A 16,574-nucleotide genomic window follows, 5' to 3' on the forward strand; every position below is an offset into this window, starting at 1 on the left:
GGGGGGGGGGGGGGGGCTTCAACAGCTGTGTAATCTCCCCATTTAAATTTCACAAGCAATTGCACTTTCTTTGTGCTTTTTTTCGCACGTTCGTGAGGGGAAACAGTGAAGATCGGCATATAGACAAGCCGGGAGAGGGAGGCGGAGAGAGCAAAAGTTTCTTTTGGAGATTAGTGCGACTGCTCTTGCGTGGCCCCTCATATGCGGAGCACGGGGAGCACTTAGGGTGGGGGCCTCGGCGAGTACTTCTCCAAATAATTATGTTTTCATAGTCATTATGCTTTAATGGCCGCCATTTGCCGACACAGGCAGTGTCTGTTACATAAAGTTTCAGAATGGAAATGGAAATGCGGCGGGTGAAGATCTGAGCTGACGGTTTCTGATAAGCCACGCAGACAGCAGATGTTGCCAAGATGACAAATTTATTGACAGCAGAGAGGAAACTCCACGTTTCCTTGGCACAAAGCGATCTGTGACTGATTTTAAAATACATCTTTGTGCCTTTTGAGTGTCGGAATGCTTCTCTGTAGTTAATGTTTCTCTTTTTTAGTGGCAGCAAACATGTGATTCCTAATGACATTAGACTGAACAGGGCATGTCGCTCTCCAGACGAGGAGCAATTGCAATTTGGTGAATTGTTACATGAGACAAAGTTATTGCTTAAGCTGATATTAATTATACCTTTCTTTTACAGCACATGAAATATTCAACATGAAATTAACTTTTAAATTACAAGGGTTTTACCCTGAGCAGACATTCTTTATGTCAAGTCATGCAAAAGACAAGTCCATCTATTTATTTTCCACTGCTAATCCAAAGTTAAGATACGGATGTCAAAGGGGTCGGGTGCAATGTGGGATGGGTAGTGGCCGAAGGCGGGGACCTTGGCGGTCTGATCCTCGGCTACAGAAGCTGGCTCTAGGGACGTGGAATGTCACCTCTCTGGTGGGGAAGGAGCCTGAGCTGGTGTGTGAGGTTGAGAGGTTCCGGCTAGAAATAGTCGGGGTCACCTCAACGCACGGCTCTGGCTCTGGAACCAGTCTCCTTGAGAGGGGTTGGACACTCTCCCACTCTGGAGTTGTCCCTGGTGAGATGCACCAAGCAGGAGTGGGCATACTTGTTGCCCCCCATCTTGATGCCTGTACGTTGGGGTTTACCCCGGTGAATGAGAGGGTAGCCTCCCTCCACCTACGTGTGGGAATGGGTTCTGACTGTTGTTTGCGTTTATGCACCGAGCAGCAGTTCAGATTACCCACCCTTTTTGGAGTCCTTGGAAGGGTTACTGGAGGGTGCCCCTCCTGGGGACTCCCTTGTTCTGCTGGGGGACTTCAATGCTCACGTGGGCAATGACAGTGAGACCTGGAGGGGTGTGGTTGGGAGGAACAGCCCCCCTGATCTGAACCCGAACGGTGTTCTGTTGTTGGACTTCTGTGCTCGTCATGGATTGTCCATAACGAACACCATGTTCAAACATAAGGGTGTCCATATGTGCTCTTGGCACCAGGACACCCTAGGTCGCAGTTCAATGATCGACTTTGTTGTGGTTTCATCTGATCTGCGGCTGCATGTTTTGGACACTCGGGTGAAGAGAGGGGCGGAGCTGTCAACTACCTGGTGGTGAGTTGGCTCCGTTGGTGGGGGAGGCTGCTGGTCAGACCTGGCAGGCCCAAACGTATTGTGAGGGTCTGTTGGGAACGTCTGGCAGAGTCTCCTGTTAGGCGGAGCTTTAACTCCCACCTCCGGGAGAACTTTGAACATGTTCCGGGGAAGGTGGGGGACATTGAGCCTGAGTGGGCCATATTCCGTGCCTCCATTGTTGAAGCAGCTTATCGGAGCTGTGGTCGCAAGGTAGTTGGTGCCTGTTGCGGTGGCAACCCTCCAACCCGCTGGTGGACAAGGGGTGTGAGGGATGCTATCAGGCTGAAGAAGGAGTCCTATCTGGCCTTCTTGGCCTGTGGGACTCCTCCAGCAGTTGATGGGTACTGGCAGTCCAAGTGGTATGCAGCTCGGGAGATCGCTGAGGCAAAAACTCGAGCATGGGAGGAGTTTGGAGAGGCCATGGAGAAAGATTTCTGCACGGCTTCGAGGCAATTCTGGTCCACCATGCGGCATGGTGAAACCTGGGGACTTTGGGTCGGACTCTCCAATCTCCGGTGCTGAGGTCACCGAGGTGGTTAAAAAGCTCCTCGGAGGCAAGGCTCCGGGGGTGGATGAGATTCGCCCGGAGTTCCTTAAGGCTCTGGATGTTGTAGGGTTGTGTTGGTTAACGCGACTCTGCAATATTGCGTGGACATCGGGGACAGTTCCCCTGGATTGGAAGACTGGGGTGGCGGTCCCCTTATTCAAAAAGGGGGACCGGAGAGTGTGTTCCAACTGCAACTACAGAGGGATCACACTCTTAGGCCTCCCTGGTAAGGTCTATTCAGGAGGGTCCTTCGGATAGTCGAACCTCGGATTCAGGAAGAGCAGTGTGTTTTTCGTCCTGGTTGTGGAACACTAGACCAGCTCTACACCCTCGGCAGGGTCCTTGAGGGTGCATGGGAGTTCGCCCAACCAGTCTACATGTGTTTTGTGGACTTGGAGAAGGCGTTCGACCGTGTCCCTCAGGGAATCCTGTGGGGGGTGCTCCGGGAGTATGGGGTACCAGGCCCTTTGATACGGGCTTTTAGTGTCAGGCATTGTGGTTACGAAGACAAACCTAGAATGCAGACTCATCATTAGAAAACTAATTTATTAAAATAAAATAAACAAAAACAAAAAGGCTGACGTGGCAGCAAAATAAGACAATAAGTTTAAACATGAAATAACAAAGCGTGGCACAAAAACATGACAACAGGGAACCGAGAACAATGATCCAGCGGAGTGTGGAGGAGATGACCAGGTTTTTAAACAGAGGAGGTAATTGGAAAATGGCCACAGGTGAAGCAATTAGCAAAACTAGAGGCAGGTTTAGATGGGCGTGGCAGGAAGTCAAAAGAGTGACTGGGGAGGAGTGGAAAGTTACAACAAATGAGAACTGAAACAAAAACTCAACAGAAAACAAGATGATAATAAAACAAAAACAATAAACTGAAAACCCAAATCCCTACAGTTAAGTCCCTGTATGACCGGTGACAGAGCTTGGTCCACATTGCCGGCAGTAAGTTGGACTCGTTTCCGGTGAGAGTTGGACTCCACCAAGGTTGCCCTTTGTCACTGATTCTGTTCATAACGTTTATGGACAGAATTTCTAGGCGCAGCCAAGGTGTCGAGGGGATCCGTTTTGGTGGCCTTAGGATTGTGTCTCTGCTTTTTGCAGATGATGTGGTCCTGTTGGCTTCATCAGGCCATGATCTACAGCTTTTGCAGGAGCGGTTCACAGCTGAGTGTGAAGCAGCTGGGATGAGGATCATTGCCTCCAAATCCGAGGCCATAGTCTTGAGCTGGAAAAGGGTAGAGTGCCTTCTCTGGGTCGGGGAAGATGTCTTGCTCCAGGTGGAGGAGTTTAAGTATCTTGGGGTCTTGTTCATGATGAGGGATAAATGGAGTGGGAGATCGACAGGCGGATTGGTGCAGCGTCTGCAGTGAAGCGGACACTGTACAAGTCTGTCATGGTGGAGAAAGAACTGAGTCAAAAGGCAAAGCTCTCGATTTACCGGTCGATCTACGTTCCTACCCTCATCTATGGTCACGAGCTTTGGGTAGTGACCGAAAGAACGAGATTGCGAATACAAGCAGCTGAAATGAGTTTTCTCCCCTAACTTTTATACTTATAAATTAAAACAAACATTTGGGAACACAAAGAATATAGAAATTTTTACACTTACAGTAGGCATCCTAATCAAATACATAGACCGCCACCTCAGCTGGTGGCTTCTGATGAGGAGGAGAAATGGCACTACTCTGAGCCCCCCCACATAACAAAGCCTAACTCCCAGGCTGAGCCTTGCCACCCTTGAGTTGAAGGTTTGAAGGAGATGGACCAGTAAATTGAGAGCTGTGTCTTTCAGCTCAGCAACCTCCTCACCAGACCAATGCAGTGCCCTCATTACTGAGTAAATGGCCCCAGTTTGGTGATCCAACTACTGCTACATCCTATGATGAACTCAACAGACAGGATCAGAGAGAAGGGACAGCTCTGGTTCAGTGCAACCGGCATAGGTAATGAGCTTGACTTCTCCTCTGTAGAATCATGACGTAAATGTGGAGGAGTTTGAGTTAAATTCTAGGAGTTATGTTGTCCGAGGTGTTAGCCCTGGTAGGGTCTCCCATGGCAAACAGGCTTTACGGAAAGGAATTCAAAGACCATGATGATGAGGAATTAATCAGGCGTCTTTGCCAAGATCTGGGAAACTGAGGCACCCTCCTGGAGCCAGGTCTGGGACAGAGGCTTGCTGGTGAGCACATGGTGGTAATGCCTATGCTCCTTGGGCTCAGTCAGGCAAAACATGAAACGACAACAGGAAGCCACCTCCCCATTGACCCACTACCCACAGGTGGGCAGTGGGTCAATGGAGAGGGAGATCAGGGTTCATCAAGCTCAGGTCCTGTGTGTGGTGGCAGCCAAGAGCAGGGATTCCTGGTGACATAAATTAGCTCTAGAGGTGTGGAAAAATGGTTATTCTTTACAATGTAAACTCCTCTTAACTTTTCTGAACACTTTAGTGCTGCTGTGTGACAGAAAGAGCATCAGTTATTATCATTTTCCCCTTTAGCTCAAGTAAGCAACAGAAATTGAGACAAACCTTTGAAGTTCACTGCACCTCACCTTACGGTAGAGTCTGTTCCAGCGGGTAAAAAGGGCATGTTTGCAGAGACGCGAAGGTGTTCCTGAATCCCGTCGTTGTCCCGTCGCTGTATTGACCACCTCCAACTGTGAATCACCCAGCATCCAGTTTATGCTAACACATGTGGCCTTCCCCTGCTGTTGGTACTCAGCGTTGCTCAGGCCTGTGAGAACAAAACATTCCATTCAGCTAGGCTTCTAAAGCTGGTTCATACAGTCGTTACTTGGAAATGACATTTAATGCAAGAAACTGTAATGCAATTGTTGGTTGCTCTCAAACCTTCACTTTGTTGTTTCACCTTCCTCCACCCTTGTCTCACTCTCCCTGAGGCTAATGACAGACGTAAGGTTTTGCAGCGTTGCAAAAAACCCAACCTGAGCCTAGAACTGCACGGCTGTTTATGTGGAGCTTTGATACACCCCCAGGGAGAGAGAAATGTTTGAAAAAGGATGGCTATCAATCAAGTAAGCAATGTGCCTTTGTGTGAGTGCCTGTCTGCTCTTGTGTCCCTGCAGTTAACAGTGCTTGAGGTGTATGTACAGTAAATGTTATCTCCGTTCACAAAGAGCCTACGTCAAACTGTTACCATGTTACTAACTCTCTACCTTGTGTCTCTGAAACAATTAACCTCACCAGCAGGGAACAGTGGTGGGAGGTGAAAAGAGGGGACAGAAGAAGAAGAAATGAGGAGGTAAATGGAGATCTCACTTGGTTCCAGGTAGAGAATTAGCTGTCGGCACTGAGAACACAGGCATTGGCCTGTAGCTGAAACACTGACATTGTGGTAGGCAAAAATTCATGGTTTAGGGTAAAAATATATATTTGAAGGACCAGCATGGGTTTTTGCAAGAATAAAATCCCAATTTTTTTAATTAACCTGATTTTACAGCCTGAAACAGAACATTTTACATAGCATACATATGCTTCTTATTCCTTTTTACAAACATCTTAATAGTAGCCATATTTGCAATAAAATTTAAGCTAATTAAAATAATCTAATTTTAAGTTAAATAAAAGTAAACATTGGAACATTTGTTATAAACATGCAAGAGATAGTTTTCTAGACTAGTTAGAGGTGAATACACTGTTTAGATAAATAAAAAAGACCTAGCATACCTTTAAGGACTGCATATTTGAAAATGACTGAGTTAAAGACATTTTGGTCAGACCTTGAAAATTATGTTGTACGTGCTTTTATGTGATGTTATAAAATATTGCACGATATGTTGGTGCTCAGAGTATATGCTATATATGGATCTCAGTTACCAGAATAAATTTTAGGTTAATATCTGTAAAATCGACTGAATTAGAGACATTTTTGCGTTGGCAAAGATCATTCAACTACAGCGACCAACTTGAAATAGGTTGACCTTTCTGAAAGTTTCATTAATATTTGTCCATTTGTTCATGAGATATTTTGCTACCAGACAAGCAGGGTGGATTCCAAGTTTATTCCAAAGTTTTAAGCAAAAATTTTGTGCAATGTGTAGCACTCAGAGTATGTGCTGGGATTGACTATCAGCTACTACCACACCAAGTTTGAGTTTAAAATCTGTAAAATTGACTGAGTTATAACCATTTGTGGGCTGGCTAAGGTTGATTAGCTGTGGTGGCCATCTTAAATTGGGTTCACTCCTAAAGATAATCAGTTTTAGATGTATATCCAATGATTACTTTCTGAGAGTTTCATTAAATAAAATTGTTTAATGGTTGAACTGGTGCAATTTTCCAGTTGTTAGACAAACATCTTCAATGCCTTTTTTCTTGTTGCAAAAGAAATGCTGGACTTTATGTGACAGAGAAATATTCTCAGCCACAATTCTTTGTGGCATCAACATTCAAAGCGTAGCACCCTCTGGCCGTTCACATTATGCTCAACCATGAACTGTCTTTATAAAAGAATTCCTGCATGGATTCCAGTTTGATTTCCAACCCAGTTATTTATTGTATCATGCAGTGGTACGGGGACCTTTTTTAGTAGCCGCTGAACAGCAAATGCCTCTGATCTCATCATCTGACAGACAGCTTGTTATAATACAAAAATCTGAGCTACAATGCCACAATACACGCCTGCAGATCATCTCCCCTCGTTTCCACACTCATTTTCCCATCTTCACTCTTCCATTCACCGGTCTCACCTCTTCTTTTCCGTTGCTCCACGGAGCTGGAATGAATCACCTGCCACAGTAACAATCCTCCAAGTCTCTTATTACCCATCTCTCCTCTCTTTGAACAAAAGAGTCTTGTATCCATCCTGTCCTTTTCCCCTTCCTCTCGCTCCATTCATGCCTCATTTCATCCATTCGATGGGCTTGACTCCTGTGTTTCTGTAATAGCCAATTTGATTTTTCCTTCATTGAAGACTTGATCAATGGCTCCTCTGGGAAGTGCTCAGCAGATACAAAAGAGGCTAAATTAGAGCATCTGGCTATAGGATTTAGTCCTAAACATGCATGCAACTTTTTTATTTTAAACCACTGTGTGTGTTCAGGCGTTTATATTGAATCTGTACGGTGAGTCATAAAGTTATAAAGCAACAGAAGAGTGAAACAAAAACTCACCAATGCCTAGATTAAGGTCTGGATTGTGGATTACAGATTGTAAATTCAAAATTTTCTTGGTTAATCTGACCATAAAAAAAGAAAAATCTTGAAGAAATTTAAAAAAATGCCATTAAAGCTGTTGCCAAAAATCCAACATATTACCATTCTAATTTAAAGTCCAATATTAGGTTCAAACTTAATTTTGTAATAATCTAAGCTATGACAGAACCAAACTTTATTTTTTAAGAGTATCTAGCAGCTTTATTTTGAAACTCCAGGTTAAAATCTCTTCCTGTTTGCCCTTTATGTGTTTTAGGTCATTAAAAACTAAATTTTATTTAGATTATTTTGTCACAGCTTCACCTGTTCCTGCCACGCCTCCTGCTTCTAGTCATGCCACAGCCAAGTAATTTTCCACAGTTCCCCAGTTCCAAGCCAAGCCCATGTCGTCATGCCCATGCAATCACAGTCATCTGCTTCACCTGTTTACCCCTGTATAAATACCCACAACCCACAATCATCGGTGCCAGATTATTGAACGGTGTATTACAAGTAAATGTCTAGTGTACCTTCACAGCCCATGCCTGATTCCTCGTTTCATGACCCTTGCCTGACCAACGACCCACGAGCCTTGCCTGCCCCTTATTGGATACCTCTTCGGACTCTGGTAGACTAGTAATAAAGGTGCTGAGGCATTTGGGACCCTTAAAACCCTTAAATCCTATAAAAGTTGCCAAAGATAGAAGGTCTTGCAAACCAAAACACTAACCATTGACGATCCACAAAAATATCCGGTTTTCAGGCTTGCTGTTGAGATGTATTACTATGATTCCTACAATGACCTGCCTCTTTGTCAGGCAACAGTATCAGGTATCTATCTTTCTATCTTATCTCATAATGTTGTTCAAAGGTTTTATATTCTCTTCTATGTTTATTTTTGACTTTAAGTGTTAACGGTTCAATACACTGCTCCAGGCAGACACCAGGTGTAACTCTAGAGCAGCAGAACCTCAGTTTAACATGAGATTTCAAAGCGATCAGTTTAAGTTTAAAGGCAACTATACATTTTAACCTTTTAATGAAACCAAGGGCAAAAATCCATGCAGCTTCTCTGGGACTTCTTATGTGACATTAACAGTTAATGAGAAATTGATTCATAACAATGTTTTCATTTCCTCTTTAAACAAAAAAGTTCAAATGTCTTCTGATGTTTATGCTAAAACAAGATCAGACCAAGTAACTTGTTAAAGTAGAAAACTCTGAATCAAAGACTGGTGAATGGTGGTTATTAACATTTTCATTAACTGCTGCTGTTTTCATTCCTTTTATCCAAAAAAAAAAAACCCAAAACAAAATAAAACAAAAAAGTCCCAGCTTCTGTTTGCCAAACGGCAGGGCGACAGTCAAGGACAAGTCGGTCTATTGATGTGTTTGGTGCGTAGCCCTTGGGGTTCAGGTGGAGCTGCTTTGGCAGAGTGTGATAAGAGCAGGCCCTGTGATCCCCTGGAAGTTCCTCTGGGGGCCCTGCTTTTAAACAACCCTGGACTCACAAAAGCTTGAGGAGCTCATCAGTGCCAATGAAAAGACGATAGAGGAGAGCAGAGGAAGGTGGGGGAGATATCTGAATGCAAGCAAACATCTGTCTGTCATTATTTCCATCCCGTTTTCCTCAGCCCTTTTCCTCTCGCCCTGTCTGGGGCTTCCTACAGATTGAATGGCTGTCTGATAAGAGCTGTGATTACATTGATTTGGTGTAGGGCCATCTGCACTGTCAGTCCATCTCCTTCCCTGCCTTCACCCTTGTATCCTTCAACAGACATTGCTACTCAGAGCAGGGCAGGTGTGAAGATCTGACGGATTGGACACGAAAAACATGGTCATTGTTAAGCCCACCAGACAGGAGGTTGGAGCATTTGGATAAGACTTCAAGAAAAGAAAAGGGACACTCCACAATCTATCTGGAATTGGCAAACAGGGAAAACAATCTTCAATTGTGTTTAAAGAAACTTTCTTTACTGTGAATATTTATAGTTATCACATATAATAAAGATTTAAATTTCTGAAGAGTTTTTTTATATATATATTTATTTACTGTGCCACTAACATAATGGTGTTTCTCTGTCTGTCATTGTCTATTTTCTTATCAAAGAACAACAAACGTGCCCTACATCTCTGCGCTTGTCTACCGCTCTGCCTCTCTGACTGTCCTAGATCTGAAGTGACGGCTGTTTCTACAAGTCGGTTGTCGCAAGCCTGCATTCGTCTTTACCACAAACAGAAGACTTGGGTCTCTGTGGAGTTCGAAACACTCACTCACCAAACAGCATCTCAGATGTTGCTTGACTGACTGGCACAATGACGTGAGTTTGTGAGGTGTTTGTGGGATGGGTGTTACCTGTGATCAAATGTGGTGCATTTGGCCTGATGATGTCATGTTTCTTCAAAAAAAAGTGCTGCTTAATCTTTAGTGCCTTTAATCTCTGCATATGTTTAGGTAGGACAAAATCGAAATGCAGAGTGAGAACAGAACACCATCTTCAATTCATTCATCTATTTTTTGTATCCATTTAAAATTGCTCGGGGTGGTTGATTGTCCAACAGTCTTTAATTTAGAGGAACTACACAATACTTGATCTGTCCGAAACAAATCATGAATTAGTAGACTTGTGCTTGATCACCATTCTTTGTGAAGAAAACAACACATTAATCCTTGTTTTTTTTTCTCAAACTCAAGATGTTCTGTTAATTTCAACATGATGCATGTTCCCTAAATGAAACTGAACCACAGGCTTAAATATAAAAAAAGACTGTCTCACAACCACATGACTACAAACCAACTTCTTGATGTCTTATGGTGTATACCAAGGGTGGCCAATCCTGGTCCTTGAGGGCCACTATCCTGCATGTTTTACTTGTTTCTCTGCTCCAACACACCTGATTTGAATAAATGGGGGATTAACAGGCTTCTGCAGAACACGAAGAGGTAATTTAACCACTGAATCAGGTGTGTTGGAGCAGGGAAACAAGGAAAACATGCAGGATAGTGGCTCTCCAGGACCAGGATTGGCCACCCCTGGACCATAGCCTTAACTCGGCTTCACTCTCCCCAATCTGAATTACCTTTCAGAACTCGGCGGGGTGGCAGAAAATTTGGAAAACCTTTAGTTTAAGAAAGTCATGGTTCTGCTACACTCTTTGGACTTGCAAAATATTTTGTTTTTGCTACTTTCCAGTCCCCACAATGCTCTCTTGTGCTCTGTATATCTGTCCTGGTACAACTCTTTCAAACCACATCAGGATACAAGATCTCACTATGTTAGCACAAAGCTCCTAACGCATGATATCTGCCCTAGGTTGTTTCCATGATATTGTCATAATCATGGTCATAGGTTAAACAAGAGGCCAACATGGACAGTTCTGGTTCAAATTCTGAGAACCAAGCCATGTGCATGCAAACCCCATCACTGAAATGCAACCACCATGCTTACCCATGCTCCAATACCCTGCCACTATAGTGATACACTACCATGACTTTGCTATGGAAAGTTTGTGCATGCTCAAATTGTTTTATGACCTATTGCACTCTATCACAATTTATTGTGAGCTTATCGTGTTAATAATATAAGCATGAAAAAACTCACCAAGATCCTTCCAAGACCATCCAGGTTCTGAATAATATATTGATATATGGTAATATACTGACTACCCACCAGTCTTAGTCACTATTGTTTTAGTTGATGCTCAGATAGTATATGCTCTACTGGACCTGAACCCTAAATTCCTGTTATTGTCACCAACAGACATTAAAAAGCTGTCAGTAGGCGGGGAGACGGAGGCAAACCCAGAACGCAGACTAATCATTTTTAAAAAGAAAAGTAATTTATTAAAGTAAAAATAAACAAAACAAACACAAACACAAAAATTCTAAAGGGGAAGGCAGGGCAAAAACAAGGCATGGAAAGGTAGGTAGGTGGAAGGTAACCAAACGTGAGCAATATGAGAGGAATGACCCAGTGAAGAATGGAGAAACAGAGACCGGTTTTAAAGACTGAGGGAGAAATGAATGATTGGTTACAGCTGTGAATCTTACGAGGAGCAGGTGAGGTGGGCGTGGCAGGCATAACTGGAAAACTACTGGGGAAGTGAAAGTTACAAGACATCAACAAAACCCACAACCCAAAACAAAAAACCAAAAACACCTACATTAATGAAATCTATGACAAAAGCATCACATTACTCAGAGGTATGGCGCAAATTAAAACAACCTATTATCTGTTGCCATGCAAAAATCTCAACCTGCCAGTACACACATTAAAAACTTGCTAAATGTCCCTGAAACTACCACACCTGATTGTCAGGGGCCTTCATGTATGACTTGATTTTAGAGAAAAATGTTGATCACATGTTTATAATTGTGCTTGTTTCTGTTGAACTACTGAAAATCTGAACAAAGAATCAACCTATGTGTGCCTGTGACAACCTGTAGTTGGCACAGGCTTTCTTCGTCATCACCCACATGATTTCTGGGAGATGGAAACAAGCATCAAATCAGGGCTTCATCTTAAATTGCCCTTGCTACTTGGTGCACAATTCAAAGTTTCACGTTCAAGTTTCCCATCATTGGTCTAAATCCAAGTGATGACAGTGCCTCCACTTCATCCATGATGTGGGTTTGTTGGGAGTAAAAGAAAAGCACCTTGGTCCCTGCTATATAACCTGTTTCATTTTACGTTTTCGACAACCTTCCAGCAAGAATGTAGTCACCCTCAGAACATGTTTTAACAGCGACAAAATGTGTCTAAATAATTAAATGTGTTACTGTGTTGTAGCCATACCGCTCAGCAGGGGCTGGTTGCGTCTGTATGTAGCAGGCAGCGGGCCCAGACGCTCCTGACGTTGGTTCAGAACTCGGCCCAGATGGCCAGTGTGACGCAGGCTGCCGACAGTCAAGCTGTACAGGTACACTGGCTCCACAAAGTGGCTGAGCAGCGCCCCCTGCAGGCCCAGAATGTTCCATCTAAGAGAAGGAGAGGTAGGGGAAGAAGAAATAGGAAGAAAAATTGGTTTGATGAGCAAATAAAAATAAAGGGGGGGGGCAAGAAGATGAAGCAGAGGTGGGAGGAGAGACAGAATCAAGGGGTGGAAATAGGCAGACTGACAGACATGAGAGCTTTGATGACAGGTAGAGACAATTTGATCATTATCTTGATCTGGGACGTGATGAATAGCAGCCTCTTTGTTGACAGTGCACACACACACTAACACACACACGGACACACATCCTCTCCTCCCAGACACAAACCATCATCACCAACAACAACACAGCCAAAGGTCAGTACATCAGCATTCATTACATGGAACAACACATTACCAAGTGTGCATTCATCAGTGCCACAAAGGTTAATGCACTGCACGTGGCTGCAGGAGAGCCTCCGTCAACAGCTCGGCGTGGGGGCCGACCACCTCCAGATTTGTTTAGTGAGGCTAACGTGTGACACAAAATCACTGTGGGGCTAATCCCGCCCGCAACATTCAGACCTGACACTGTAGCCAGCTGGTCATGTGCCACCTACTGTGGAAACCCCTTCTTTTTAACCAGCAGATGCTAATCTGAGGATGGGAAAAGATAATTACCATGTTTATTACCATTCCTGACATTTATCGTAGGAGGATGAGGTGTACCTGAGCTGCATATTCTCTGGTGCTTTAGGCTAATGGACCTATGTGAGGCACAATCAGAGGCTCAACATTATGCGACTAATTTTTACATTATTGTTCTTTTTGTTAATCAATGTCTCTTTATCATGGCTGCAATTACAGCGGGTGCTTGTCTTTTTTTTCTCCTTACCCTCACCATCTTAATAATCACTCATTACAGCTTCTTTTGCTTCCAAAGCAGTCAATTAACATCAACGGCTTTCTAGAAATCACTAAACGGGCGCACGAAGCAGCAGCAGCATCCGCTTTACCTGCAATCTGTTGGAGAAATCTGTCCTTCCTTCTGAAACAGAAAGGAGGAGCTTTGTTCAAAAAGCACACGCAAATTCAACACTAAAAAAAAAGAAGTTTGGGTTGAAATATTAATTTACTCCAAAAGCAACACCATGAATCAGAAACATCTTCTAATCTCATGCAAGAAAAGACAGCCATCTGGCTGGGGTGTGTGAATCTGGAGAGGGAAGAGACCTCTTCTTTCTCTCTCACTCTCGCTGCATCCATCGTTTCCTCCCTCCTCCAGTAAATGCCGACCATTAAAGTAATGTGTTCATCTGCATAAAACTGCGGTGGAATTGAGAACATCATCGTTATATGAAAGCCATTTAGGCCCCTCAATTAAATCCAGCTGTCGATTTCAAATCAAATATTAGCACAGCAGCTTCACCAGGCGCAGCTTAAGAAAACAAAATGATGATCATCGGCTCGGGCAATAAGAAGTGTCATCAAGACTGTTTATGACATGACCGGAGATTCTAATATCCCCTCTGGTCAGAGCTGAACCAACTATAATAAAGTGCAGGAAGTGAAGGGAGTGAGAAAATAAAAAAGGTAATGGGAGATTACAAAATGAGTGTAACAGAGGACAAAAGTGTGTCCAGGAGATCACTTCAAGATTGCACAAGTGTGTGTGTGTCTGCTGCCGTAAGATTCTCTCAGTTCCCCCCTCCTCTTCTAACCTTGATAAACCGCCCCTCAGTGACCCACTCACTTTGATGGAGGCCACTGATCATTTACAAATATTAAAAAAAAGAAGAAAGAAAGAAAAAAACGAGGAAGCAGTAGAGCAAAGAGAGCACGTCTGTCGTCTTCACCTGGCAGGACGGAGGGTAAAAGGATGAACAGGAGGGATGAAAAGCAGGATGCCTCCCCTCCCCCCCGTCACTCTATTTTTTTGTAAAGTAATTGCTTTCACCCCTGTTGGTGACCTGGGTAGATTTAATCACACCATCTCCAACCCAGGCCAACTGAATCAAATTGGTCAAATTAACAGCGGCTATACAGGAGAGGGGCTCACCTCTCACTCGCACCCGCTTTTTTAGCTGTCTCTTGTTTCCTCTCTCTATTTCAGTCTGTGTCTGTGCCAATCCGTTCACACACACATATATGCACACTCACACATATGCACACGAGCGGCTCAGCTGTTGTCCTGTATGGCTCACTTGGCACAGTGTGGTGCTTACTAAGCTAAATTCATGGTTTCAGCTTCTGCTGAGGCCAAGTCTTGGCAGAAAAAACTAAGTCTATTATAAACTGATCTCAGATAATTCAAAAAATGCCACATCAAGGCTGCTGGTAAGGAATGCCTGGGGTTTGCCAAACCTCCCTTAAAATATGAAATTGTGCCTTATTTGAAACGTAAGAAAACATGTACCCTATTAAATTACGGAATGCACATTTTCTCAAAGTCAGTGCAAATTTGTTGACAGATGATAAATGAAACAGGTAAATCTACTAAGTTGCGATTTGAAGGGGAGTCTTGCCCTACCACAGGCTGTCTGTTACGTGTCACATCAATCCAACTAAAGAATCCATCAATCATTGGTCGTATGTCAGATTTTGTGGGACCAACAAGAACTGATGCATATTGGTGTTACCAAGCTATGCCTAACAACAGCACAAGATTTTAAAAAATAAAGAGTTTGATAATCATCGTTTGATAACAAAAACAATAGGGATCTTTAGGAAAACAGACAGGTAGAACTGTTATGTGTTCACTGTCTAAATATTAATGCAATGGTCACAACTGCTTTAACTTGCACCTGACACACCCAGCTGTGTCTTAGCAGTTGGTTTTCCAGTTGATTTTTTGGCACAAACCCCCTCAAAAAAAAATTTAAAAAAGGAGCAGGCCAGCATCTGTTTCTGCCATCATAGTTAGGGTTCCAAGCCCGCTGAAGCGAGCAGCCAGCCAATGCAAGGCATGGCCATTTGCCTGCTCCCAGCAGAGCAGGGAACCCGATTGTTTTTGTACGGATTTTTCATCCAAACAAATTCTTTTCTGGTAAAACGCGTTAGCCAGAAAAAACAGAAACTGCTGGGGAAAATCCAACCAGACAGCCTGATAGAAAAACCCTACCGCTACTCAGACAAAAAACCTCATATCGTCCCATACCTAGGGGGTGGTATAGCAAAAGGACAATGCGTTTTTGCTAATAACTCCTAAACGGCAAGTCCTAAACTCAAAATCTTGATGGGACCTTAAAGTTTGGATAATTTTGCATCACTTTTACATTGCCCACTTCTGCCTAACTAGATTTTTTTCTATAACACAATCGTGTTATAGAAAAAAACCTACTTTTGAATACTACTCCCACATTATAAGCTGGATCAACGTGAAACTTGGTACATGACATCTAAAAACCGATCTGCTGAAGCGATGATTAAAAAGTTTAAAAATTTTTGAATTTTGTGCGAGTGACGCAATAACAAACACTTCAGCGCTAGCTAGCACAACGGTTAACTATTAATACCCTGCCATACTTTAAGATTATGGAAAATGCATTTAGATCCCAATAGTGGATGAGATGTTGCCACTTTGTATTAAATTTTATACAGTTATATAGGGGATGCTATAATTTCAAAATGTTTATATCTGAATAACTGCTTGACAGATTTACATCAAACTTGGTACAGATGATCAAGACCACACCTTAAGACGTCATCTTGAATATTGTAATGACGTGGGCGTGGCTTATATGCTATCTCACTTTTGAGCTTTGAACTCGGCTAAATTTGCGAAAATGGCTGATAAACTGTAGAAATGTGCTCTCTACGTTTGACAGAAAAGTTGCAAAATTTGACCTCTAGGTGGCGCTGTGGCACAGTATCTCTATTCTCATGATTTCTGTAAACCATGACTTTTTACGTGAGTTTTTAAAAAAAAATTAAAAATTATGCTAATTTGTATAAAACTTGCAAAATATGCAGAACCTACTTTTGCTAACTCCTTCCGAGGCTCAAAGCCAATTGAAGTGAAATTTCACGTGGTATGATCGGATGACCTGCTAACCAAACGCTGTGAACGGATTTTCAATAAATTTTTTGGTTTATGAATTATTCGTAAACAAAAAAAAAATTTTTTTTAAAGTTTATTGAGCGTAACTTCCGAATAGTTTAAATTTTATCAATAAATTCAAAAAAAGGTTAAAAAACAAAAACAACTGGACTTCTATTCTGATGTAAGCTGGATTGCTTGCAAATTGTTCTCACTCTCCTAACAATGGAGGCTCGTTAGAATCCTTGTTTGTCTGACTCACTGATGGGCCAC

The 16,574-nt window shown here is 43.0% G+C and overlaps 1 protein-coding gene across 1 annotated transcript in view; it reads right to left on the reverse strand.

The window, feature by feature from the left end:
• The window catches only part of adarb2 (adenosine deaminase RNA specific B2 (inactive)), a 334,275-nt gene that overhangs the window by 2,035 nt on the left and 315,666 nt on the right, over positions 1–16,574 (reverse strand). Inside the window, exons 8-9 of the mRNA XM_037973320.1 lie at positions 12,145–12,326; positions 4,748–4,929 (exon numbers count right to left, since the gene is read on the reverse strand). Coding sequence (XP_037829248.1) covers positions 4,748–4,929; positions 12,145–12,326 — 364 coding nt within the window. The remainder of the gene's footprint in view (positions 1–4,747; positions 4,930–12,144; positions 12,327–16,574) is intronic.

Source organism: Kryptolebias marmoratus, linkage group LG21, assembly GCF_001649575.2.
Source record: "Kryptolebias marmoratus isolate JLee-2015 linkage group LG21, ASM164957v2, whole genome shotgun sequence".
NCBI classification, from domain to species: domain Eukaryota; kingdom Metazoa; phylum Chordata; class Actinopteri; order Cyprinodontiformes; family Rivulidae; genus Kryptolebias; species Kryptolebias marmoratus.